At 33.9% G+C, this 26,617-nt stretch overlaps 1 protein-coding gene across 1 annotated transcript in view; it reads left to right on the forward strand.

Moving 5' to 3' along the window:
• MAN1A2 (mannosidase alpha class 1A member 2) overlaps positions 1 to 26,617 on the forward strand; it is a 200,317-nt gene that overhangs the window by 59,955 nt on the left and 113,745 nt on the right. The window contains exons 2-3 of the mRNA XM_074263218.1: positions 8,600 to 8,855; positions 20,386 to 20,482. Coding sequence (XP_074119319.1) covers positions 8,600 to 8,855; positions 20,386 to 20,482 — 353 coding nt within the window. The remainder of the gene's footprint in view (positions 1 to 8,599; positions 8,856 to 20,385; positions 20,483 to 26,617) is intronic.

The following is a 26,617-nucleotide window of genomic DNA, read 5'->3' on the forward strand; positions in this document are numbered from 1 at the left end:
GCCCCCACACAAATCCCAGAAAGTTTTTATCAGGGTAAATATCATGTGTGGCCACTAAGGTGAGAGTTGTAAGATCTCATCAGAATTCTTAAAGCAAAACTTGTAAAGCACTTTAACAAGATTATAATATTGGGCCTGCAAAATCTCACAAGCTTGAGAGATTCACAGGCACCTTGTGAACATTACCTATAATTATTTCTAGAAGTGTATTTAACAATAACTGATCTTCAGGTGAGTATTTTCTGTTTCTTGGAATTGTCCTGGTGACAAATTAGATGCTAATTTGAAGAATGTAGCCATCTTGCTTCTTTTTACATTCTTGCATTTACTGACACCAAGAAGAAGAAATGAGTAATGGTGTTTAGTGACTTAGTGATGAAAAGTTGTACAATAATATATGGAACTGATGTGGTTAATAGATAGTTGTGCTGTCTTCCTGGAATATTTATTTGAAGCATGAAGTACTTACTGAAATTTATTAGATCTATCCATTTTTGTCTAATTTGCATTGGGAGAAATAATTGACGCAGAAGAAACCTAGACTGCATTTTTAATAAATTTAAGTTCATCAGCTGATTTCCGCTTAAAGGTTGGTTTTTTTTTTTTTTTTGGTGACATGATGAAAGGCTTGTCCTTGTACCTCTTCAAGTCTAATATTTTATTGCTGACTGATAAAAACATAGAAGATATTTTAATCAAATTTTTGGATTACAAGAAAATGGGAAAGATAGCTAATTCATTTTTTCTTTGATAGTATTCTATTTTTGTGGCCCAGATTGTACCAAAAGTTAATCTGAAATACTTAATACTAGAGATCTTTAATTACTTAAATACTGTATATTTAAAACAGCAACAAACCTAATTCCTCCTTCTGTCATCTTTTTCACTTGAGTTTTTCTGCTCTTCATGTGTTAATCTCATCATATTTCTTACTACTTCCTTCTCCTTGGCTACTTACTAGTCTCTGACCTCTGAGAATTCTGGTGTCCGGTAGGCAGAGAGAATATAAATAATTTAATGCAAACTTTGTGATTGAGACTTTGTAGTTTGCTGATATGTTACCTCATTTTTTATACTTCTATCATCTAATCTCAAGGGGAGGAGTAAAGGAAACAAACAAACCTGACTTCTCTGTTTTCCTTTTCACTGTGTCCTTTTTTCTTATCCCATTCTTTGATATCACTTTCTCCTTATGGATCAGTCTCTGCCCTCTGAGAATTCTTGAGCAAAAATGAATGGAATACATTCCCATATTACTCAGAATGTAAATAGATTGTGAGTACCATTTACTTTACAAGGGAAAAGCCTTGTTGATTTTAGTGATTTTCTTCCCCTCCCCCAAATCTTTTACCTCATCACCTTTTATACATGAGTCACCTTATGACTCTTCAAAGTTTTTAACTATATCCTTTTATCAAAATTAGCAAGAGACTGTCCAACAGACACTGTCACTATTAATGGTTGATAAGAGTACTATCATTCGAATCTGCTTTTTGACAAAGTTTAAAGATTCCTACTATTTCTACTCTCTTATTACCCCTTTATTATGAAAATCTTACTATTGGTCTTTGGTAATAATATGTGGCAATGAATAATCAAAATTGTGTTACATAAAAGGCAATAGAGAGACTCATTTTGAATGAAAATTGGCTTCTGTAAAGAAGACAATTCTTTGTAGGTGGCACATTGTATGAACCTCTTCTGGAGTAGAAAACTTAGAGGATAATATGGAAAAGAGTCACAAGGAATGAGAAAGTGTGGATAGTGGTAATCTATTCTCTTAGAAGATGTCTTTATCTAAAAAAAAAAGTGAAGAAGCCATTCAAATATTTTAAAGTGTTACAAACTTCCACAGCTTTACAAAAAAAAAAAAAAAAAAAAAAGCCCACAACAAATTAATGTTAATTTGTGTATCTTGTCACTTTAAACTCACAATTTATTATGTGTATATATGTATATATATGTCACATTCTCAAATACTGAAATAGATCTATAATCTATATCATCTCTAACAATATAGATTGCAACTTATTCATGTTTGCTTATTCCATCCATCTTACGTATCTTATTTATCCACAAATATTCAATGAAGGGTCTAAATGTAGTTGCTGTTGCCATTTAGAAGGTGCTAATTTGCACACAGAGTGTCTACTGGTTATCCTTTGCCTTATATCTTGGGACCAGCCCATCTTTTTAAATCTCTCTTCCCCTCCCCCTCCTTTTCCCCATCTCCCTCTCCCTTCCTCTTTCCTTCTCCCTGCCCCTGTTCCTTTTTTCTCTCTCCCTTTCCCTTTCCCTCTCCCCTTCCCTCTCCCCTCTCTTTCTTTATTTCTCCTTCTCTCTGTCTCTCCCCTCCCCTTGCCTCTCCTCTCCTCTCCTTTTCTCTCCTCTTCTCCCCCTTTCTATCTCTTTCCCTTCTCTTTCTCTCTCTTCCCCCCTCTTTCTCTTCCCACCCTCTCTTTCTTTCCTCCCTCCCCCCCTCTCTCTTTCCCTTCTCTCTCTGTCATGTAAAGTGCTGGTGATTGGTTGCTCTCCTTCATTTAATTTTTTTCCAAATAGTTAATATAATAGAGGAATTGTTTGGTAGAATTCATTTGTAAACCCATTTTGTCCAGGAGATTTTTCTTAGGGATTAAGTTAATGGCTTATTCAATTTCTTTTTTCTAAAATGGGGTTGTAAATATTTTTTTCTGTTAAGCTGGGCAATTTATGTTTTTGTAAATATTCATCCATTTTACTTAGGTTGTATATTAGCATATGATTGACAAAATAGTTCCTAATTCTTCCTTTAATTTCCCCTTCATTGGTGGTGAATTCACCCTTTTCATTTTTGATTGTAATAATTTGGTTTTTGGGGCAGCTAGGTGTCGCAGTGGATAGAGCACTTGAATTCAGATTTGAGTTCAAATCTGGTCTCAGACACTTAACACTTCCTAGTTGTGTGACCCTGGGCAAGTCACTTAACCCCAGCCTCCAAAAAAAAATTTTTTTTTTTTTGTTTTCTTTTAGACAAATTAAGCAAAGATTTATGTAATTTTTTTTCATAAAAACAGATCTTAGTTTTAATTAATAGTTCAATAGTTTTATTACTTTCAATTTTGTTAATTTCTCTTGGTTTTTAGAATTTAATATTTGGCATTTATGTAGTGATTACAATTTTTTTCATTTTCTAGCTTTTTTTAGTTGCATGTCCATACTCTGAATCTTTCTTAGATGGTTCTATGCCAAACTGAGCCTTTTCTTCTCTCATCACATATTATCAATGAATCATTCAGTATCCAGTTATTAAGCAGTACAATAATATGTGCCACACATCGTACTAAGCTTTGGTGATACAGCATAATTCTTTTTTTTTTTTTTTTTTTTTTTGGATACTTTATTTTTTAAAATTAATTTTATAATTATATATTTTTTTGACAGTACATATGCATGGGTAATTTTTTACATTATCCCTTGCACTCACTTCTATTCTGAATTTTCCCCTCCTTCCCTCCACACCCTCCCCAGATGGCAGGCATTCCCATACATGTTAAATGTGTTATAGTATATCCTAGATACAATATATGTGTGCAGAACTGAATTTCTTGTTGCACAGGAAGAATTGGATTTAGAAGGTTAAAAATAACCTGGGAAGACAAACAAAAATGTAAACAGTTTACACTAATTTCCCAGTGTTCCTTTTCTGAGTGTAGCTGATTCTGTCCATCATTGATCAATTGGAACTGGATTAGATCTTCTCTTTGTTGAAGATATCTACTTCCATCAGAATACATCCTCATACAGTATTGTTGAAGTGTATAGATCTTCTGGTTCTGCTCGTTTCACTCAGCATCAGTTCATATAAGTCTCTCCAAGCCTCTCTGTATTCCTCCTGCTGGTCATTTCTTACAGAGCAATACTATTCCATAACCTTCATATACCATAATTTACCCAACCATTCTCCAACTGATGGGCATCCATTCAACTTCCAGTTTCTAGCCACTACAAAAAGGGCTGCCACAAACATTTTGGCACATACAGGTCCCTTTCCCTTCTTTAGTATTTCTTTGGGATGTAAGCCCAGTAATGGCAATGCTGGATCAAACAAAGGGTATGCACAGTTTGATAACTTTTGGGGCATAGTTCCAAATTGCTCTCCAGAATGGCTGGATTCTTTCACAACTCCATTGCATCAGTGTCTCAGTTTTTCCACAGCCCCTCCAACATTCATCATTATTTTTTCCTGTCATCTTAGCCAATCTGACAGGTATGTAGTGGTGTCTCAGAGTTGTCTTAATTTGCATTTCTCTGATCAATAGTGATTTGGAACACTCATTCATATGAGTGAGAATAGTTTCAATTTCATCATCTGAAAAATTGTCTGTTCATATCCTTTGACCATTTATCAATTGGAGAATTGCTTGATTTCTTATAAATTAGTCAGTTCTCTATATATTTTGGAAATGAGACCTTTATCAGACCCTAATAAACTGTAAAAAATATTTTCCCAATTTGTTACTTCCCTTCTAATTTTGTTTGCATTAGTTTTGTTTGTATAAAAGCTTTTTAATTTGATGTAATCAAAATCTTCTATTTTGTGATCAATAATGATCTCTAGTTCTCCTTTGGTCACAAATTCCTTTCTTCTCCACAAGTCTGAGAGGTAAACTATCCTCTGTTCCTGTAATTTATGATCTCGTTCTTTATGCCTAAAACATGGACCCATTTTGATCTTATTTTGGTGTATGGTGTTAAGTGTGGGTCCATGCCTAATTTTTCCCAGAAGTTTTTGTCAAATAATGAGTTCTTATCCCAAAAGTTGGGATCTTTGGGTTTGTCAAACACTAGATTGCTATAGTTGTTTATTATTTTGTCCTGTGAACCGAATCTGTTCCACTGAGCGACTAGTCTTTCTTAGCCAATACCAAATGGTTTTGGTGACTGCTGCTTTACAATATAGTTTTAGATCAGGTACAGCTAGGCCACCTTCATTTGACTTTTATTTATTTATTTATTTTTCATCAATTCCCTTGAAATTCTCGACCTTTTGTTCTTCCATATGAATTTTGTTGTTATTTTTTCTAGGTCATTAAAATAGTTTTTTGGGAGTCTGATTGGTATAGCACTAAATAAATAGATTAGTTTAGGGAGTATTGTCATCTTTATTATATTCACTCGGCCTATCCAAGAGCACTGAATGTCTTAACAATTATTTAAATCTGACTTTATTTATGTGACACGTGTTTTATAATTTTGCTCATATTCCTGATTTTCCTTTGGTAGATAGATTCCCAGATATTCAACAATTATTTTGAATGGAATTTCTCTTTGTATCTCTTGCTGTTGGATTTTGTTGGTGATGTATAAAAATGCTGAGAATTTATGTGCATTTATTTGATACAACATAGTTCTTGTCCTCAAGGACTACATTCTGTTGAGGCAGATATATATATGTAAAACACATACAAAGTGATTGGGGGGACTGTTGGTAGACAGCCAGAAAAGCTTCATGTAGCTGGTCATATTTGAGCCTCACTTTGAAGAAATGAGCAAATCATTCATTCATTCATTTATTTTGATTATTATTGTTAAAGCTTTTTATTTACAAAGCATATGCATGGGTAATTTTTCCAACATTGATCCTTGCATGACCTTTTTTCCCCAAATTTTCCCCTCCTTCCCCCCACCCCTCCCCTAGCTGGCAAGTAGTCCGATATAACTTAAATATGTTGAAATACATGTTAGATCTAATATATGTATACATATTTTGTTGCACAAGAAAAATCAGATCAAGGAGGAAGAAAAAGAAAAACTGACAAAGAAAACAAAATGCAAGCAAATAACAGAGAATGAGAAAGCTATGTTGTGTTCCACTCTGTTGCCATGGTTCTCTCTCTGGGTGTAGATGGCTCTCTTCATCACTGCACAAATAGAACTGGTTTTGAATCATCTCATTGTTGAAAAGAGCCATGTCCATCAGAATTGGTCATCATATTGTTGCCGTGTATAATGATCTCCTAATTCTGAAATGAGCAAATCTAAGAGACAAAGATCAACATTAAGAACTTTCCAAACAATAAGAGCAACCATTGGAAAAAGGCTTAGAGGTGCTACATGAAGTTCTGTGTATAAGGAACAAGATGGCAGCCAGCTTGATTGTGCCTTAGTATTTGAAGGGCAGTATATGTAGTAACACTAGAATGGTGGGTTGAAGCCAGATCGTGAAATGAACTTAGCCAAGCAAGATACATTTGATTCCCAATGTAGAAAGGTGCTGAATGGGGATGATTGCTATATGAATGAAAAGAAGAGGATAATTGTGAGAGATACTGTGGAGATAGAAGTAAGAAGATTAATAATAACTTATTGGATATATGGTGTGAATGCAAATGAAATGTTAAGAAAGTTGTGGATATGGGTGACTGAAAGGATCAGTGGTGGTAGAAATAGGAAAGTTTAGGTGAAGGGTATGGCTTTGGAGAAAATGATGTGTTTTCTATTTTGGACATATGGAGGTTATGATGTCTTCAACTAATTTAAAATATAGGGCAGTTAGTGTTGTGGGACTGGTGAGGTTATGAAATGAAAGTGCATAGAACAAGAAAAGATTTAAATACATGTGAATTATATTCACAATTAGGTGGTATAATGTGGATTATGATCCACTAAAAAAGATTTGAAGGAGCAGAGAGACAAGAGAAAAACCTAAAAAGATCTGTGTTGTAAAATTTAGAAAGGAGAGCTAGTATCTAAGGGAGGTTAAGGTGGTCAGTAAAATCAAATGTTAGAAAGAAGTTAAGAAAAGGCTATCAGATAGTTAAAAGAAATCACCAGTAACTTTATGATATCATGTTGTATTTTCCAACATTTTTGTATGCTACTGTGTATTTTTCTCTGTGTATATATATGTATTGCTAATGAGACTATAAAACTAAAGAAAGGGGGTTGTGACTTTGACATTTTATTTAGTGTCTAGCATTAAATTCAAAACTGATTTTTTTACACAGGACATATTCTTATTGTGAAAGTTTGTAATGTTCTGGTTGGTTTTTTGGAGGTCTTTGGACCAGCCTTCATTTCAGCACATTAATCACCACAAGAATAGCCAGGGATAAAGTCCAAATTCTTTATTATCTCCTTCACAGTCTTGTCTCCCTGCTTGGGGTTTGGGCTAGCTTTCTTGGAGGCCTTTCAGAGTCTTGGTTTCAATGGAGAAATGAAGGAGGACAGCCCCGCCACCGTGGTCAGTGTGAGCTGAGTGTGTCCCAGCTTATATGCTCTATTATAATTACATTATCATAAATGTGAATCTTGTAGAATAGGTGTTAATCTTGTAGAACTATATAAGTGTAGACAACTTAGTCTCTATTATTGGACAAGATTTAGATATTCACTAATTACTAATTTCTTGAACTAATATTTAAATACTTTTTAAAAGTTCTGTTATTTCCTTAAATTAGGGATACAACCTTCATGGTTTGGCAATAAAAATTATTATATGATTATCAGAGTTAATTGCAAAAAAAATGTCTAAATTGGTTATTTCTGTGGGTGACACTACCATTCTTTCAGTTTTGAATACATCATCATTTGTCAAATCTTGTTCATTTTGCCTCCTCGTATCCTTTGTATCTGTCCCTGTTTCTTATTTACATAGTATCTCCTATTTTAGTTCAGAACATCATCTCTCTCTCAACTATTAACAACAACTTCCTAAATGATCTCCCAGTTTCCTATCTTTTCTCGTTCCTAACCTCCACGTTTGCTAAAATAATAGTTCTACAACATAGCTATGACTATATTACCTCACCAGCTTAACTCCATTGGATCTCTGGCTTTTAGGAGCTAATAGAGTAAATCCTTTACAGCTTATTTCCAACTTATGATTTAAAGCTTATTTAAATATTCTTCTTCATGCGTTCTTCAAGCCCAACTGGTGACGTTGCAATACAAATTTTTTTGAGTTTACTTAAATGCCTACATGTTTCTTATTATGGAAGAAAAGTTCTTTGAGGGCAGGCACTATATCATCTTGTTTTTCTTTGTATCCCTTGTGCCTAGAACTTAGTAGGTGTTTATTGCTGACCAATTAAGATCCACAGTGTATTAAAAAATGTTGATTTAAGCACACATGATTTTCCATTTAGCTCTTTTGTATTTTCCTTTCATTTTTTTTTTTCTGTCTTCTTGGCCCAAATATTTCTATATTCTCTTTTCTTTTGTTTTCCTTTTTATCTTTATTGCCTCATCTTATTTCTACCTTTTCTTTACATGGGCTGATCTTTGCTGGTTGTCATAGTTAGTCTGTGCTTGTTTCCTTTATCATTCATTTCTAGATATGCCTATTTATTTTCTAGGTTCTTTGAACTCTCATAGTCATTTTGCCTATAATGCCCATATATTTGGATGTCCAGAAATTTTTGAATCTCTTGCTAATGGATTAAAGAATGGATTTTCTAGTGGAAGAATTGAAAACAGCTAGTATGAGATGGTGGAATACCCTGATAGTTATATATTCTTTATATATAAGTTCTTTTATAACATAAAGTTTGTTGTATAAGTTCTTCTTATTGAGTCAGCTTCTAATTGCTCCCTTTTTTCCTCCTTGCTTATTTCTCAGGGAAGAAGAGGAACGGCTGAGAAATAAAATTCGTGCTGATCATGAGCGAGCTTTAGAAGAGGCAAAAGAGAAACTAAAGAAATCTAGGGAGACAATACAAGCTGAGATCGAAACAGAGAAAAATAAAATAGCCCAGGAGATAAAGAAGAAAGAAACCAAGCCACTGCCACCAGTCCCTTTACCTAATCTCATAGGAATAAATGGTGGAGAACCTGAAGATGAAGACACCAGAGAAAAGAGAGAAAAAATTAAGGAGGTAAAGAGTTGAAATTTATACTGGGGAGTTAGTTGGCATACTTTTTGTATATTTTTGGATCAGTATTGTTTATGACTTTGTATGTTACATCCTTGTTGGGAGGGAAATCCCTAGGTTCTCTCAAAGTCTCTTTTTTTTCTCATTCTTGGGTAATTGTAAGTAGGATGGTTTCTTGTGATATTTATAGTAATATGAAATGTGAATATTATGTATTTTTATTGCTGTTGTGGTCATTATTATATTATTTACTTGTCCTATGTTACTGTGTCATTCAGAAAACCTGTAATGTTTAATGACTGATTGGCCATATCTAAAACTGTTTTCTTGTCATCATTTATCCAGGTATGTATTGAATATTTAATCACATATGACTTTCAGGATACTATAAAAAGTGATTGAAACTTGGTATCTAAATAATTATAATCTAAAAAGATTTTATTTACCAAACTCCTCTTCTGTTATTTCTTTTTGCTGTGGTGGTGACCCTGCTTTCTTACATACAGTTAGACACAAGCTTTAGCAACTCCTCTGTCAATGTGGAAAGGTTTGGAATATGAATTTGTGTTTTCTGAGGATCAGCTTAATTAAATTCAGATAAACTTGTATCCACTTTGGATGTAAGATGATAATTTTTTGTTCATAATTACTCTGAAAGAAGATCTACTAAGTTACGGAGATGCTGAAGTCTGTAGTAGTGGAAAGAGTACTTCCTAACATTGATATTATCATGCATCTTCCCTCCCCCTTTCCCCCCCTCCCCATGCACCTGCATATGCACACATCATGCTCACAGCCATCCACCGTCATATCTACCCATGTTTTTTTACTGATTAAGTCAGTAAGTATTTATGAAGCTTATTTTTCCCAATTTTTAATAATTTAATTCAATTTAATCAATTAGATAATTATTTTATTTAGTATTTTGTTAAATTAAATTATAAAATTTAAATAAATAAAATTAAATAATAACAATAATAAATTAAATTAATTTAATAATTTTCCCAATTATTAAATTGGGATCCAGGCTTTTGTTTAGAACCTGGCCTCTTTAAGGTCATTCAACCAGTGTTTACAGGACAAAGCTGATGGATGAGATTGTCCAAATCTGCTTACCAACCAGAAGACATTTATTTCTTTTGAGAGTATAAACAAAATTTAATCTAGGTGAATTTCTGACCCAAATCAATGTCCTGGTACTCCTTCATTGGAGTTGGGGTAATCCTGTTCATGAAGGAGACCACCAACCAGAATTGGTTGATGGAGATTCCCTTATCCTGATTGCTGTAAGTGGCTGAGTTTCCTAATTAAGTTGCATTCTCAGCAAGGAGCTGACTTGGTCTACCTTCTTATTTAAATGCCTAGCAGCTCATTAATTATAAACCAATCAGGGTTGGTTTATACCTGTAAAGGCCACGTGCTTTTCTAAAAATATATTAAATCATTCGGTATATCTGTTAGGGAGTTTTGGTTACTGAGAGAAAATCTTACCATCAATTTGAATGTTAGCCAGCCTAATTAATAAATTGATTATTAATTACTCAGATTTTTAATTAGAAAAGAGTTTTCATAGATGAATAATGTCTTGATATTACTATGAAATTAGATGACTGACCCCCAAGAGTCCAAGGACCACATTTTGAGAACTTCTGATTTAGAGAATGCTATTATTCATTCAGTCAAAAAAGTGTTGTTTTTCTTTTTTTTTCTCCCCATATTTTGTGCATCAGATCCCTGTTAGTTGGTCTTCTGTCCTTTTTAAGACTAGAGACTTTGTCTTCAGGGTAGGGAGGACCCACAAGATTAGAATTGAACAATTTCCTTTAGTCTTTATTTTCATCAACTCACTTCAAATTGAGCTATTTATCCCTTTAGTTGTTATATATTTTTCATTATAGTTAAAAAATAAAACAAAACAAGTCCGAGGTCTTTAAATATTCCATATTCAGAGTTGTGCTGTACTTCTCTATTTACCATCTCAAAAACATATCCTAAATGTGTCCCAGTCTGATCTTGTTCCTACCCTTGGTGCATGATGGACTATTACCTTCTTTCCTAATTACTTCCTAATTATTTTCTAATTGCTTTGTATTTATTTAGTAGATACTTGTATTTAGATATATTATCTTCCTCAATGGAATGGCACCTTGACACAGATTATGTCTTTGTTTCTTTAGTGTTTGGCCTACGTTCTGTGATAGTGGTTGCTTAACAAAGTGCTTATTTGTTTGATTGGCAGCTCCCTGTTCTTACTTCACTCTTCTATACTTGTCATGTAAAATTGTTAAGTTGGTTTAAAAGTGTGAATTAATCATCCCCTGAATTTCCACATTGGCCTTTTTAGATACTTTCCTGATTTTCTTTTCATGGAAAAGCTTTGTCATTATAACTTCAGAAGCACATTTTTGTGAGTTTCCTATCCTTCCTAGTATAACTTGTCTATGGCAAATGCTTAACTCATATTTTCTTACTTAAATATATAGCTCAATGGTGCAGTAGATTGTTGTCTTTGGAGTCAGGAAGACCTGACCCAGCCAGTCAGTAAGCAGACTCTACTATGTATCAAGCATTGTGTTGTATGCTAGAGATATAAAAATAAGAATGAATACTGTCATCAAAGAATTTACCCTCTCTTGAGGGAAACATCATATACTTGAAGTCAAGACCCACCTAAAAATGTTCTGTTACAGCCTTTGGGATGCTGGGTAAAATAACTACTTACGTGAATTTCAATTTATCTTTCTATAAATCTCTACAGAAGATTCCCAAACATCTCTTCCTGCTCTAAATCCTGTGATGTGTTATTAACTCTACACAGATCGAGGCTTAATTTGTGTATTATCTAGTATTCTTTGCGTACAGTCTTCTGTGTGGTTTTTTTGTCCTATTTTAGAGACTTACTCATTTATTCAGTCTGTGGAGAATAAAAGTTAGAATGGTAATTTGGGGGCAAAAAGTGCTGGCCTGGGAATTAAAAGGACCCAATTGTTGCCTGTTATTTGGCCATTAGAAAGCTCTATGATCTTAGATTAATCATTTATCTGTGTAGGTTTTGGTTTCCTCATTTCTAAGCTGAAGAATTTGGGCAAAGTGATGCAAAGTCTGTCTTCTTTTAGTATTAATATCCTGGGGCTATTGGGTGACTGAACTCTGTATCATATAATTTCCTGCCAAGTCCCAAAGTTTTTGATTCTGAATTGGCTAGCAACATTATGTTTGTTGATGTTTTGTCATAATTTCCAGCAAAATTTATTGACAAATCTGTTTCTTTGCTAGATATCAATTTTGAAGGAGTGTTCACACAGCTACTATGTAGTTGATATATAATTTTTTTTAATTGGCGATTTGGATGAAGACTTTGAAATCATGCCCTTCAGATTTGGAGCTAAGGTGAAGCCAAGAGGGATTTCTCATACGTTAATGACAGAATTGAGCTCTAAGAAGTCATTATAGATTTGAATAATGAATTTTTAAAAATGAAATATAAAAGTCTAGGGGTTTAAATAGTTTATTTGGTAATGAATTTTGGGTATTTTAAAAGAACCAAAACAAAAGTATTCAGGTGATGTTTGTAGTTGCTATGGAGTATTGTGTTTACTTTAGGCTATCATTTTTTTTAGGAGGCATTTGATGAGCTTGAGAGTGCTTAGAGAAAAGTAACCAGGACAGTAGGGGATTTTTTTTTTTTTTTTTTTTTTTTGAACAAAATGTAGTAATTTAGCTTAGTGAAGAGGAGACCTGGGGAAAAAATGTTTTAGGTTTTCCAGTTCTTGAAAGTTTGTTACAAGGAAGTAGGTTTAGTTATACTGTTTGGCTTCAGATGACAGAGTTGGGATAAATGGATCAAAGTCAAAGGGAAACAGATTATGTATGGCACAGCTTAAATATAAGGGGGTGATTCCCAGGAATCCTGAAATGGAAAGGGTTAACATTTCCTGTCACTATCCTTCTATCTTAGAAATATATTCATTTTCATTCATTCATTCTGTATTTTTCTCTTTTCTTCTCTCTTTCCTCCCTCCCTCCTTTGTGTCTTTTCTTCTTGCCTGAACACTGGGGTCCCCTACTACCTTGCTTTTTTCTAATCCGCCCATAGACAAAAAATACTAGCCAATGACATTCAAGATAATTAAACATCTGTGGCTTTGGGCTGTAGTACAACTTGTTATTTCAGAGTTTTAAGTTATAAAGCTTGAAACCATATATATTTTTTTTTCTCGGATCAAAGCATACGTTATTATTTTATTTTTTTATTAAATATTTTTATTTACAAAACATATGCAAAACCTTTTGTTCCAAATTTTCTCCTCCTTCCCCTCATCCTCTCCCTAAGCTGGCAGATGCCCAATACATGTTAAATCCAATATATTTTATATATATTTATAAAATGTTACTGCACAAGAAAAATCAGATCAAGAAGAAAGAAAAAAAAATGCAAGCAAACAACAGAGTGAGAATGTTATGTTGTGGTCCACACTCAGTTCCCACAGACCTCTCTCTGGGTGTAGATGGCTCTCTTCATCACTGAACAATTGGAACTGGTTTGAATCATCTCATTGTTGAAGAGAGACACGTCCATCTGAATTGATCATTGTATAGTCTTCTTGTTGCCATAATGATCTCCTGGTTCTGCTCACTTCATTCAGCATCAGTTCATATAAAGTCTCTCCAGGCCTTTCTGAAATCATCCTGCTGGTTGTTTCTTACAGAGCAAAATATTCTATAACATGCATATACAATTTATTCAGCCATTCACCAATTGATAGGCATCCATTCAGTTTTCAGTTCCTTGCCACTACAAAAAGGGCTGTCATTAGGGGGCAGCTAGGTGGCGCAGTAGATAGAGCACCAGCCTTGAATTCAGGAGGACCCGAGTTCAAATGTGGTCTCAGACACTTAACACTTCCTAACCCTGGGCAAGTCACTTAACCCGAGCCTCAAAAAAAGGGGGGAGGGTGCTGTCATTGAAGCCCTATTCTTATATGAGAAGTCTTCACTCAGTTTATTCCATTCAGAGAAAATAGTACTATGGAAACCTAGAGGGAAGTATGGATCAAGGAAAAAAGGGTATGTGATATTGTTCAATATCAAAACGGTGACATCGGTTTGAAAAAAGACAAGATTATTGTTAAAATCTTAAATCTATAACAGCTAACTCGATAATTATGTAAAACTGAAATTTAGGCAGATTTTTTGGGGGGTTGCCAAATGAAATGTTGGATGATTTGACAGTTGTTTATATCAGAGAGGAAATAATTTCTCATTTCATATATCAGAATATAAAAAGTGGATTTATCATATTTGATTAAGGGTAAAATTCAATATAGGCTAAGTGTGTTACATTAATTATATTAATCAAGACTTAATTTTACAAGATCAGCAAAAACCAATGAAAAGTCAGGTAAGACTGAAAGATTTAAATAGAACTTGTATTAGGGTGAGCTTATAGAACTTAATAATGTTTTTCATTTGAATAATTCTAGTATCATAGGGATTACAGAGAAGAGATAGTTCTTGTGTATATCACCTAAGCATTCTCATTTCTTCAGCCAATTTTCATGTAGTGTGGGCTTAAGACCCTTCAACTTTCTAATCACTCTCCAGTTTTTTGGTGTCCTTCCTAAAATTTGGTGCCCTGAATCAATCAATTCAAAGACATTTATTAAGCAGTTTCCAAGAGCCAGGCTCTGTGCCAGGCTTTTAGGAGAAGGAAGTACAAAATTGCAGATACGATTTGACAAGGACAAGTGCAGAGTGATCATAATCTTAATTCTTAATTCTCTTAAAAGAAGTTCCTCTCTGAATGCAGTCTAGGTTGTATTAATGTTTTGGGCTACTAAGTCACTGTTAATTCATGTTGAGCTGTCCTCTAAAATGTAAACAACTTTCCCGTATAAACTATTGGGTAACTCTGGTCCTTCTACCTCTGGCTTCCCTCTCTTCCCTTCCCCCAGCCATTTTGTATCTGTGAAGTCAAGTTTAAGATTTAGCATTCATTTCTCTTTTATTATTTCATATTAATTCAGCTCTGAATTTGTGTCAGTCATCTTTTTTTGTTGTCAGTTCTGCCCCCTAAGTGGTGAAGAAGTAGTATTTTTATGTTTATCTTTACAGAATATTTTATTGATTTGGCCTGTTGCTTTATCCTTGGATCTCAACAATCATCCAATTTCTTAGACATTCTTCTAGCTTTGTGTCAGCTGCAAATTTTATAAATATGCTATCTATACTTTTATTTACATTCTTTATTCCATAGTTCAGGGCCAAGGACAGGTCCCTAGAGTATTTTTGCTGAAATACTATATAGGCATACTGAATCAGTGGTATTTATTTTATGGTCTTATAAATCTTGTAAGTGTAAAAATAAAAAAAAATGAGGTTGACTTGACATGACTTTTTAAAAAATTGTAGTAAGTTTATTTTTAATATACACTGCTTTATGAATCATGTTGGGAGAGAAAAATCAGAGCAAAAGGGAAAAACCACAGGAGAGATTTAAAAAAAAAAAAGAAAAAAGAAGTGAATATAGCATGTATTGATTTGTATTCAGTCTCTCTAGATCTTTTTCTGGATGCAGAAAAGTCCGAAGTCTGTTGGGATTGTTTCAGACCACTGAGCTGCTGCAAAGAACCAAGGCTTTCATAGTTGATCATCACACATTCTTGCTATTATTATGTACAATGTATTCCTGGTTCTGCTTGTTTCCTCTCAGTATCATTGATATGACTGTTTTTGATGAAGCTGTGTTGGGCCATTAAATAATGTTTTCTATTTATAGTGCTTATAATAAGGATATATGTGTGTATATATGTATCTTTAGTCATACTTTACACAATTTTACCAGGAATTGTTTAAAACAAGCTCATTTTTTTTAATAGTTTTTATTTACCAGATATTTGCATGGGTAATTTTACAACATTGACAATTGCCAAACCTTTTGTTCCAATTTTTCCCCTCCTTCCCCCAGATGGCAGGTTGATCAACACATGTTAAATATGTTAAAGTATAAGTTAAAACAATATATGTATATATATCCAAATCGTTATTTTGTTGTACAAAAAGAATTGGACTTTGAAATATAGTGTACATTTAGCCTATGAAGGAAATCCAAAATTCAGGCGGACAAAATTAGAGGGATTGGGAATTCTGTGTAGTGGTTCATAGTCATCTCCCAGAGTTCTTTCTCTGGGTGTAGCTGGTTCAGTTCATTCCTGCTCTATTGGAATTGATTTGGTTCATCTCATTGTTGAAGAGGGCCACGTCCATCAGAATTGATCATCATATAGTATTGTTGTTGAAGTGTATAATGATCTTCTGGTCCTGCTCATTTCATTCAGCATCACTTCATGTAAGTCTCTTCAGGTCTTTCTGAAATCATCCTGTTGGTCATTTCTTACAGAACAATAATATTCCATAATATTCATATACCACAATTTATTCATCCATTCTCCAATTGAGGGGCATCCAGTTTCCAGTTTCTGGCCACCACAAAAAGGGCTGCCACAAACATTCTTACACATACAGGTCCCTTTCCCTTCTTTAGTATTTCTTTGGGATATAATCCTAATAACAGCAATGCTGGGTCAAAGGGTATGCACAGTTTGATAACTTTTTGGGCATAGTTCCAAATTACTCTCCAGAATGGCTGGATTCTTTCACAACTCCACCAACAATGTATCAGTGTCCCAGTTTTCCCACATCCCCTCCAACATTCTTCATTATTTGTTGCTGTCATCTTAGCCAATCTGACAGGTGTGTAGTGGTATCTCAGAGTTGTCTTAATTTGCATTTCTCTGATTAATAATGATCTGGAGCATCTTTTCATATGACTAGAAATAGTTTCATTTTCTTTATCTGAGAATTGTTTGTTCATATCCTTTGACCACTTATCAATTGGAGATTGGACAAGCTCATTTTTAAATAATTTTTAAAATCACTGTCTCCCTTTTTCTTTTTGAATGGGATAAACTTCTCATAAGAATGTGGCCTTGACCTATATCCCAATTATAACTTAGCATTGCAATAACAAGTTGTGCGTTCGCCAAAAGGCACAGGTGTTTGCTATCTAAGGTAAACATATATTTCCCTCCTGTTCCCCCTGCCCTTTTCTTGACAAGGTCTCCATTAATGGTAGAGTGTATCACTGGCTAGCATTCTTTGCTTCTGAGTAAATTTTTCATTTCTGAATAGATTGAACATAAGCCTGGACTTCCTGGCTAATGGCAGAAGAGGTCAGAAGGGGATATTAGGGTCTATATAATCCTATGTTTTGCAGCTTGTGTTTTGCACTCCTCCATTGATTGCACCCTTGCCTATTGAAAGTTTTTCTTTCTCAAAAGTTTCTGATTTTAATTTGGGTAAGGGTCACTGCCCCACTCATTTTTTGGGAGGCATTTGGGGTTACATGATTTGAAACTAAGTGTCTGAGACCAGATTTGAACTCAGGAAGATGAGTCATCCTGATTTCCAGCCCAGCACTGTGGCTTATCTATCTGTGCCCATCTAGCTGCCTGATTTCTAATAACAGGAACATGTATATAGCACTTTAAGGTTTGCAAAGTATTACATGTTTGATATAATGTAAGGGACAATTATTATCTCCCATGTCCACCCATGAACAGATTGTTTGGGGCCTTGTGACTGACCTCAGTTACATGGCTCTAAGGCCTGTGGCAGAATTTGCACTTGATTTGATTTGAATGCTGGCGCTCTGTGTGCCATGCCCTCAAGCTACTCCGTTCTGACTGGGCACACTGAGCTTTGGAACCAGCTCATCTCAGCTAGGCCCTAACTGCAAAGCAGTCCTATCCAGGCAGTTCTTGTAAATTTTCTCTCTTCAAGTCTTCCTTACTTCTCTCTGCCCAGCCACTTAGCAGAAAATCTTCACAAAGTATGCCTAAGAAAATAGAGGCCATTCGTTTCAAATTTTCTCTGAAAAATAAGCTCCTTTTATTACATACCCAAATTTCTCTACATTATTCCCCCATTTTCTTCTCCTTATTCTAGGAGGATATATATTGAAGATGGTCCCTTGTCTTTGCTACCTCTACATCAGTTCTCTCCTCCCCCTTTTTTTTTTTTAAACTAGATTGTCTTTGTTATCATTTTCTTTTCCTCAGATTTTCATTTATTCCTTTAATGTTGAGAGAAGTAGGGGAGACTTGAAGAGAGAAAATTTACAAGAACTGCCTGTGTAGGAAGCAGGATGGAGACACTTAGTTGCAAATCATGTAACCCCAAATGCCTCCCAAAAAATAAGTGGGGCAGTGACCCTTACTCAAATTAAAATCAAAAGATTCTTGAGAAAGAGCAACTCTCAACAGACAAGGTGTAATTAGTGGAGGAGTGGAAAGCACATGGGGAAAAACACAGGATTTATTTTTTTTCCTAGCCCTAAAAATGCCTCCAAATCTCATCCTAAAAAAAAAAAAATAATAATAATAACAACCCCCCCAAAAAAAAACCCCAAACCTCATAGTAACCCAAACATTTTCTTAAAGCATAATTTTTCCTCACACAACCACACTCTTTTCTTCTCCTTGCCTCTACTTCCTGCCCTCTCTTTACAGTTTGGCTTTTTACCTTCTCCTCCCTCAAAAGGGATCCCTTTACTGACAAATTTGATGTTTACTTTTTCTGAAGTACTGCGTTTCTCGGTGACTTTACAGCATTTGACATTGATTATGATGCTTTCCTTTTGCATACTCTCTTGGTACCTGTCTTAATCGCTTCCTATACCTTCATTTAGACTAACACAATATCTTGATTATCTCTGTTGCTGCCAAATTGATATACAGACCTAACTTTGTTAATCATACATCCTTTGTTCAGAAAATTAACCTTCTTGATTCTTGGATCAAAATTCTGTGTAGGATTAAGTCCTTGACTACATGGCTCCAACCTCTTTCTAGGCTTATTACACATTTATTTCACACTTTAGTCTGTCCCGATTGACTATGAAAGACTTAGTATTCCGATCAAAAATAATCTGACAGTTCTGAAGTATTCATGCTGAAAGAGGCTATCCATTTCTAGAAAGAAAAAACTAATGATTTGTATGTGCAGAATTTTTCCATTTTCTTTCCTTTTTGTGTGCAGTTTTCTTAATATCTCTCATGTGTATTTTAAGACTTAGTGTTCATTTTATATCAAATTTCTTTTTATTTTTATTGCAACTAATTATTTTTGTTAGTCACAATGTGTTATAGAATAATAGCATTGCTGATTCCTTTTCCTCTTTATAGAGTGAAATTAGAAGGCAAGTCAAGAATTTATTTATTGCTCTGCTGCTTTTGGAAGAGAGGACTCCTCAACAGAATTTGGATAATTGAAGTTTGCAATTTATATTGTGCATCTGTGTCAGGTTTTGTGTGATTCATTTGTATTTCTTTCTCCCTTTACAGGCAGAGTGTGTCACACAGGATAAGTAGTTATGAATGGTTTATGGTCTGCTTGTTGGGTGGAGGTACTAATACGATGAGATTATTGAGCCATAGAATATCAAAGTGCAAAAAGAAATACCTAGCAAACAGTTGGAATAGGGGCCTGGATCTTTATAGACATATTAGGAATGGAGATAAAATTTTAGAGGTCATCTGTGTGAAGTTCATAGTGGTAAGCATAGAAGTGGATAAGATGGCCAGCTCAACTTCGTAAATATTTACCTATTCTTTGGAGAACTCTATGTAAGCCTTGGAAGATATACAAAGTTAAGAAAAGAGAAGGTTATGATTCTCTTAGAATTCAGTTCAATGAAAGAAAAAGACACAAGAACAGATGCTGCAGTATACAGTATTGTGGGAAGTATGCTTATTTCTAGGGGAAAAGAATTAAGAAAGTGTTCACAGAATCTGTGGAATTTGAATTGAATTTTAATGGTTGGATAGGAGTTAATTGAGTAGACAAAATGAAGACGGGAGGAGGATACTCCAGGAAGCCATGTGTGGAGAAGCTTGAAGGTGAGAAAGGATGAGTCATTTTGGGAGTTACAGAATAGTCTTTTTTGACTGCAGCGTAGAATTCATGGAGTAAAACAGTATGAAATAAAACTGCAGAAGTAGGAGACTGAATCTGGAGATAGCAAAATAAATCCATACAAAATAGTGGACAAATAATTTTCAGTACTTGCTTTCTTTATGGTAGGTTAACATCATCATTTTCATATAGAAAAAATAACATCACATAAACTAAGTTTATAAGGATGAATTTGTAGTAGTATTATATAGTTCGGATATTGAAATGTGTAGCCTGAGTGATGTGATAAGTGAAACTATAGTTTGATGGTATATCCTTTAATTGGCATACTTTGAAAATGATTTGTGTAGTATTCTGTGTATTGTTCTTTTCAGTGATGAACAATTTTGGCTCAAGGGAGTTTTGTTTTAATATTATAAATTTAACTATTAACATTGTGATAGAATAAAAAAGAAATTGTAAATAAAAATTAAGGAGATTAATCCTTTATTACAAACTTTTTAGAGAAAATAATGCTGTGGATATCTAAAGTGATATATTAAAATTTTTGTCTCTTCAGATGATGAAACATGCCTGGAGCAATTATAGGAAATATGGCTGGGGACACAATGAACTCAAACCCATTGCTATGAAAGGACATTCCACTAATATATTTGGTAAGTTGATTTTATCAAATTGCATTATTTCAGTTTTTAACCCAGATCCTTAAAAATTAAAGTTGTCTTAGCAATATTGTACTTGAAACATTATATTTTCCCTGTTTTCAATAAATCAGAATTATTATACTCATTTATATGAGCAGTCCTTATAGTTGTGTGCATGTTATACAATTACATAAATAAATTATTATCCTAAATAAATGTCTTATGAGAGAGATTATTTGTTGATTTACTATTGTTAACATTTCTGTTTCATTTTTCTCTTGTAATAGAAAGCAACACAAGAGATTGATGTAGCTTTGTCTTACACTTAAATGTTGTGATAAGTCCAGGCAGCCTTTGAATAGTCATTTGTGTTTTCTATTCTGGACAGAACTCTTGATGTGGGAAGCATTGAGTTGATAATTGAGTCAATTTTAGGGCTTTTGAGAAGTTTCTCCTCGTTATCTTTGAAGGGAAAGTGAGGTCAAGATAGATTTGGCTCTATATGTGTAGCATTTAATAAAGTGAGCATAATGTCACAAAATGAAATTCACAGTTACTTCCATCCATGTAGAGTCTGCCTTTTCTTTCTTGATTTTATAGCTCAGAATCTGAAGGGAATAAACTGATCCCTTCAGATGTCTAGTAGTTTAGAGACCCCTTACTAACTAGTGGGCTGTTGGAGCCAGAAGGACTGAATTCTAAAGTTGGCTCTGATAATGACTTAGAGATGTGACTTTTGTCAGTTTGATTAATATAACCTCCTTGTAGCAGTAACATTCATACCCCAAAGGTATGCTTTGAGGAACAGATGGAATCATGCATGTGAAATCACTATGTGAAATGTAGAACCTTTATTCCTCTTTGCACTCTAGTTATATTTAGAATACTTAGATCCCTTGAGCACTGGCCATTCAGAACCAATCCTTGGAGCTTTCTTTAGAGACTCCTTGAAGCTCTTGTAAAATCTGGAACTATGCCTATTAAATACAGCTTTTTCAAAGAAGTATTATGTGATGAGGAGGTTTAAACATTCTCTTCTTTAATCATGCATTTTAGAACTCTTAATTGTGATTTCAGCTGGGTTAATCAGAACGTGGTGAGGGTTGTTGACATTTTATTTTTTGTACACACACACTATTAGGTGTATATTTATACACACATATGTGGGTGTGTATGATAACCTAGATGGGCAACTCTCTAACAAGGTTAGGGGGAATTTAGAGTGGGCACTGTATGCCCACTGTTAAATTAGAATTGTGAATACACCCATTAGCTTGAAGGAAACTGCATTCAGGTATTGGGGAGTAGAGGAGATAATTTTTGAGCATAACAAGAATAATAAAGTTTTAGTGTATGTGTCTTGAGACTAAAATAGTATGAAGTTAGTTTGGGGTTTGGATGTTTGGACAAGAATGGTTTCTATCTATGATGGAAGAGTAAAGAAACTTGAGGCCTGAATGTAAAGAGGTCTCATTTCAACAAGTAATTGAGGAAGCCTAGCATGCATTGGAGTTCAGAAATAACTAAAATTGAAATAAAAGCCAGGTTTATTTTTTTTGCCTTACAAGCTTAATTGAGAAGCATAAAGCAATGTACTTAGCTATTTGATATATAATTTATAATCTACACCTAAGATTTTCTTTACAATTTGATAGTTTGTATACTTAACACAGTTGACTGATTTTATTATCAAGGTTTGGAGAGAGAACCATGTTCTATAGAAAAAGTGATCCATGTTCATGGCTTTAGGTTTGATGGTCTTTGAAAAAGATCCCTTTTTAGGACAACTCTTTGGCACCAGCTAAAAGCTATTCACAAATAGTTGGTATACAGAGGTTTGTTTATCTTTCATAGTAGTTATTTTTTGACACACTGCAGGCTGTTGGGTTCACTGCCTCAGCATCCCGAATAAGATGCTAATACTTTAATCAATATTTGGATTCAAGCTTTGATTATTCAAGGAAATAGTAGTTCTTTAAAACTACACAGAAATATAATAATAATTTTAAGTATAATAAAAATAATTTTTATTTCTGAAGCAAAAATGTGATATATTAATTGGAAATTTCATATGGAGCATAGAGTGTACTATAATTATAACAAAGCATCACAGATTGTTGTAAAGCCATTTTTTCTCTCTAGTGTCTCATCTTGTGTGCATATAACTTCTAGATTAATTCCCTGTAAAATTCTGTGTTTTTTCATATTATTTTCTTTCTCAAAAGCCTCCTTTTTGCCCTAAATATTGTCCCAGTTTGCAGTGTGTTTTAAAAACAAAACAAAACTTTTGCCAGACTGCTTTTTCAACTTCTTGGTGGAAATATCATGAGTTCTATCTCTCCAACAAGAGTGATTTCTTCAACATTTCTCAAATATCCCACACTCTGAAATGTTTCCTTCTCTTTGTTACTTACTCACATCTTTTTAACCCTTCAAGGCCAGTTGGATTTGATCTCTTTCTTGAAGCTGCCTTTAAGTACTTTGTATTCTATGGCACTTATCTGTGCTATTTTACACTTAAACATATATTGCCTAGAAAATTATTATTTTATCTTTCATATATATGAATCTTCTCAATTAATTTTATAAAGTCATCATTAATAGAAAATTGTTTATATTGTGGGCAAGTCACATAACCATATATGCCTCAGTTTTCCTCATCTGTAAAATGAGCTGGAGAAGGAAATGGCAAACCCCTCCAGTATCTTTGCCAAAAAGACCCCAAATGGGATCACAGTTGGATATGATTGAAAAATGACTGAATAACACGAATAACAATATCAAAATTTTTTCTTTTAGTTTTTGTGAATACTTGTCTCTTGCTCTGTTCATGAAGTCTTCCTTTATCCATATATCTGGCAGGTCACTTCTTCCAAGCTTTTCTAAGTTGTTTTTTGATGTTACCTTTTATTTTTAAATCGGGTACCCATTCCAATTTTGTCATCTATATTGTGAGAGATGTTGTTCTATATATAGTTTCTGCCAGACTACTTTCTAATTTTCCTAATTGTAATGTTCTCATTTCTTTAAATTAGAATAGTTCTCTTGGAGCAGGATTCCTGGGGAGCTTCTGGAGGCAGCCTTAGTTTTAGTTCCAGTTCAATAATCCCAATATGCAGCCAGAAAGTCCAGATCCTTTATTTTCTTCTTCAAGTCTTGCCTCCTTCACTTGGGGCTCAGCTAGTTTTCTTAGAGGTGTATCTCTCTTTGGTTCCTGAGAGCTCTTGTCCGAGTGTCTGCAGCCAGCATGAAGGTTGAAATGGGAATGAATCTGCCTCTGCCTCCAAGAGTGTGGAATTGTGCGTTTCTTCCTTGTGAATCTCCCTCCCGGAAGTCAATCCTAGTTCTGAATCTCCCAGAAGTTCATGAGCAGGCTTTTCCTTTAGACTTATGAATCTCCTGGACTTGGGAATCCACTGAATCCTGGCTCTGAATTTCCTATTCTTTTTTTGCTTCTACATATTATGTATCTACGCTGTTCCACTGATCAACTGTTTTATATTTTAGCCAGTACCAAATTGTTTTAATGATTATGACATTATAGTGTGGTTTGCTATTTGACCCTACTATAGATAGGCTTACTTTGTTCAACAGTTCCCTGATATTCTTGACCTTTTTAACCACCAGATGAGCTTTAAACCTCACACTTTTCCTATTTTTGGACTTGTTTTACGTAACTTAAAAATATACTAATTTCTTCCCCATCTTTTAAAAAAAAAATCTTCATTTGGTCTAACTATCCCTGCTTTGACAGTTTTCCTATATCCTTCATTTCCTTTTCATTTTCCTGTAAGATTATGTCAATACACAGCCTGTCAGGATATCTCTCTTCCTTCTCTCCCACCTTCTTCCTCTCTTTCCGCTCCCTTAATTGCAAACAGTTTATATGTTTTGGTGATTGTTTTAAATTTTGATAGAATTCACTGATAAATCTGATTGTTTTTCTTTTGGAAATTCATTTATGACTCGTTCATTTTCTCTTTATGATAATATAATTATTTAGCTTATTTTTTTTCTTCTTTTCCTGGATATTTTAAAAGCAAGTATTTATTTCCTTTAAGTTATTTATTAGCATATTGTTGCACAAAATAGTTTTAGATGATTGTAAAAATTTTCAATAGTATTTTATTTTTCTCAATATATGTAAAATAGTTTTCAACACATGTTTTTGTAACACTTTGTGTTCCAAATTTTTCTCTTTCCCTCTCTTATATCTCTCTTCCCTGAGACAGCAAGCAATCTGACATAAATTAAACATGTACATTCTTTTTAAACATATTTCCATGTTTGTTATGTTGTGCAAGAAACATCAGACCAAAAAGAAAAAGAAAACAAAAAAAGGTGAATATATTTTAAGTTATATACTTGACTCGTATCTAGTCTACATCGTTCTACATTGTTCTTTCTCAGGATGTGATAGGCAATTTCCATACTTTAATTTCTTCATCTGAAAATTATTCATATTTGACCATTTATCAGATGATTTTATTCCTTCCTGAACTGTTCTGTATTCTTTTAAATTTTTGGTAGAACACTTTGGTTTTTCTGTCTTTTTAATCTCATTGATCATCTATTTTATTTGGTTTTCATAATTGCTATTTTATGTTTTGGTTTTTAAAGTGCTTTAGTTTCCAGATTGTTGTTGTTTTAAACTATAAGCTTGCATCATTGATTTGGCTCTTTCTTTTATGTTGAAAAAGATTAGATGTGCAAATTTTTCTCTAAGGACTTTTTAGACTTCATCCAATCAGTTTGGTATGTTGTCACATTGGAATATTCATTTTTATTGATGAAAATATCTGTTGTTTCCTAAGCTTTGTTCTTTTTATCAAATCTTCAGGATTGTTATTTAGTCTCCCAATTAATTTTTTATCCCTTTTTCAAAGGCATTTTTATTTTCATTACAGTAAGGTCTTTTTTATTTATTAATTATTACAGTAAGGTCAGCAAGGACTTTTATTTAATGTTTATGCCTGTCTACATATTTTGTGAGGCTTTTATGCTCTAATACATGATCACATTTTTTAAAAGGTGCCATACACAACTGTGAGAAAATGTTTATGCTTACTTTACAATATCTCTCATGTATATCCCCTTCTCTCCACTTATAAAGCCACTATCCTGGTCCAGGCTTTCATCATCTCACCCTTGCACTGCTGCATTAATGTTCTGGATAATCTTCGTGCTTCAAATCTCTTTCTCCTCCCATTCATCCATAAGTCATTTGCCAAAGTACAAGTCAGCCCAAAACTCAGAGTAAACTCTAGTGTTCAGAAAGAATATTTTCTTTGTCATCTAGAGCCCTTTACGGACTTGCCTTTTCCTATATTTCTTATGTTACACTTTACAATCCATACTTGACTCTCTATGTAGGATATTCTCAAAGTTTTAGTATACTTAAAAGTTATTAAAGCTTTTAACTATTAAAACTGCATTAAGACTTTTGGAACAACTTTTATTTATATATGTTTTTGTTTACATTTTGTCTAGGTTTAAAGTAGATTCATTGTTTGTTCTTTTCTCCTGTAACTCATTCTTTTAAGCATTTAAATGGTATCCCATCTGCATATTACACATTAGTATTATTGTATCTTTAAGTATAATATGATTTCCATTTTATGTCATTAACCAGGTCTGTTTTTGCTTTTTCTTATTAGAGATAATGGTTGCTACAACTGATTAAAATTTTTTCAGCCCAAGCATAATAGATTTTTTTCCAGCTTTTTATTTTTATTTTATTTTATTTTTATTTTAAATCTTTTTTCCTCAACTGAGTTTTGTGGTTTAAACAAAAGTGTTGCATTCTATTTTCTGATTTGTTCTGATATCCTCTTCCTTTTTATGGATATGTTTATCCATTCAGGTTCATCTCAATGATTGTCAATTTGATATTTCTGGCTAATTTCTTCTACCTTTTCCTCCTTTATTTTCTCTTTTTTGAAGCATAAAAAAAGTTAATGGTTGCATGGAGCTGTGAAAGATGAGGGACTTGCTAAGGGTCCCACAGCCAGGGTATGTGCCAGAGGCTGTTTTTCTATTGGGCCACAGTGCTTCTAGAAGAGAATGAGTGTTGTTTACTTCAGGCCTATGATGATGTCCTGGGACAGGGCAGAGCACCCCAGAACCATTTAGATAAAACTAAATAGC

Source organism: Sminthopsis crassicaudata, chromosome 4 (genome assembly GCF_048593235.1).
Source record: "Sminthopsis crassicaudata isolate SCR6 chromosome 4, ASM4859323v1, whole genome shotgun sequence".
In the NCBI taxonomy this organism is placed as follows: domain Eukaryota; kingdom Metazoa; phylum Chordata; class Mammalia; order Dasyuromorphia; family Dasyuridae; genus Sminthopsis; species Sminthopsis crassicaudata.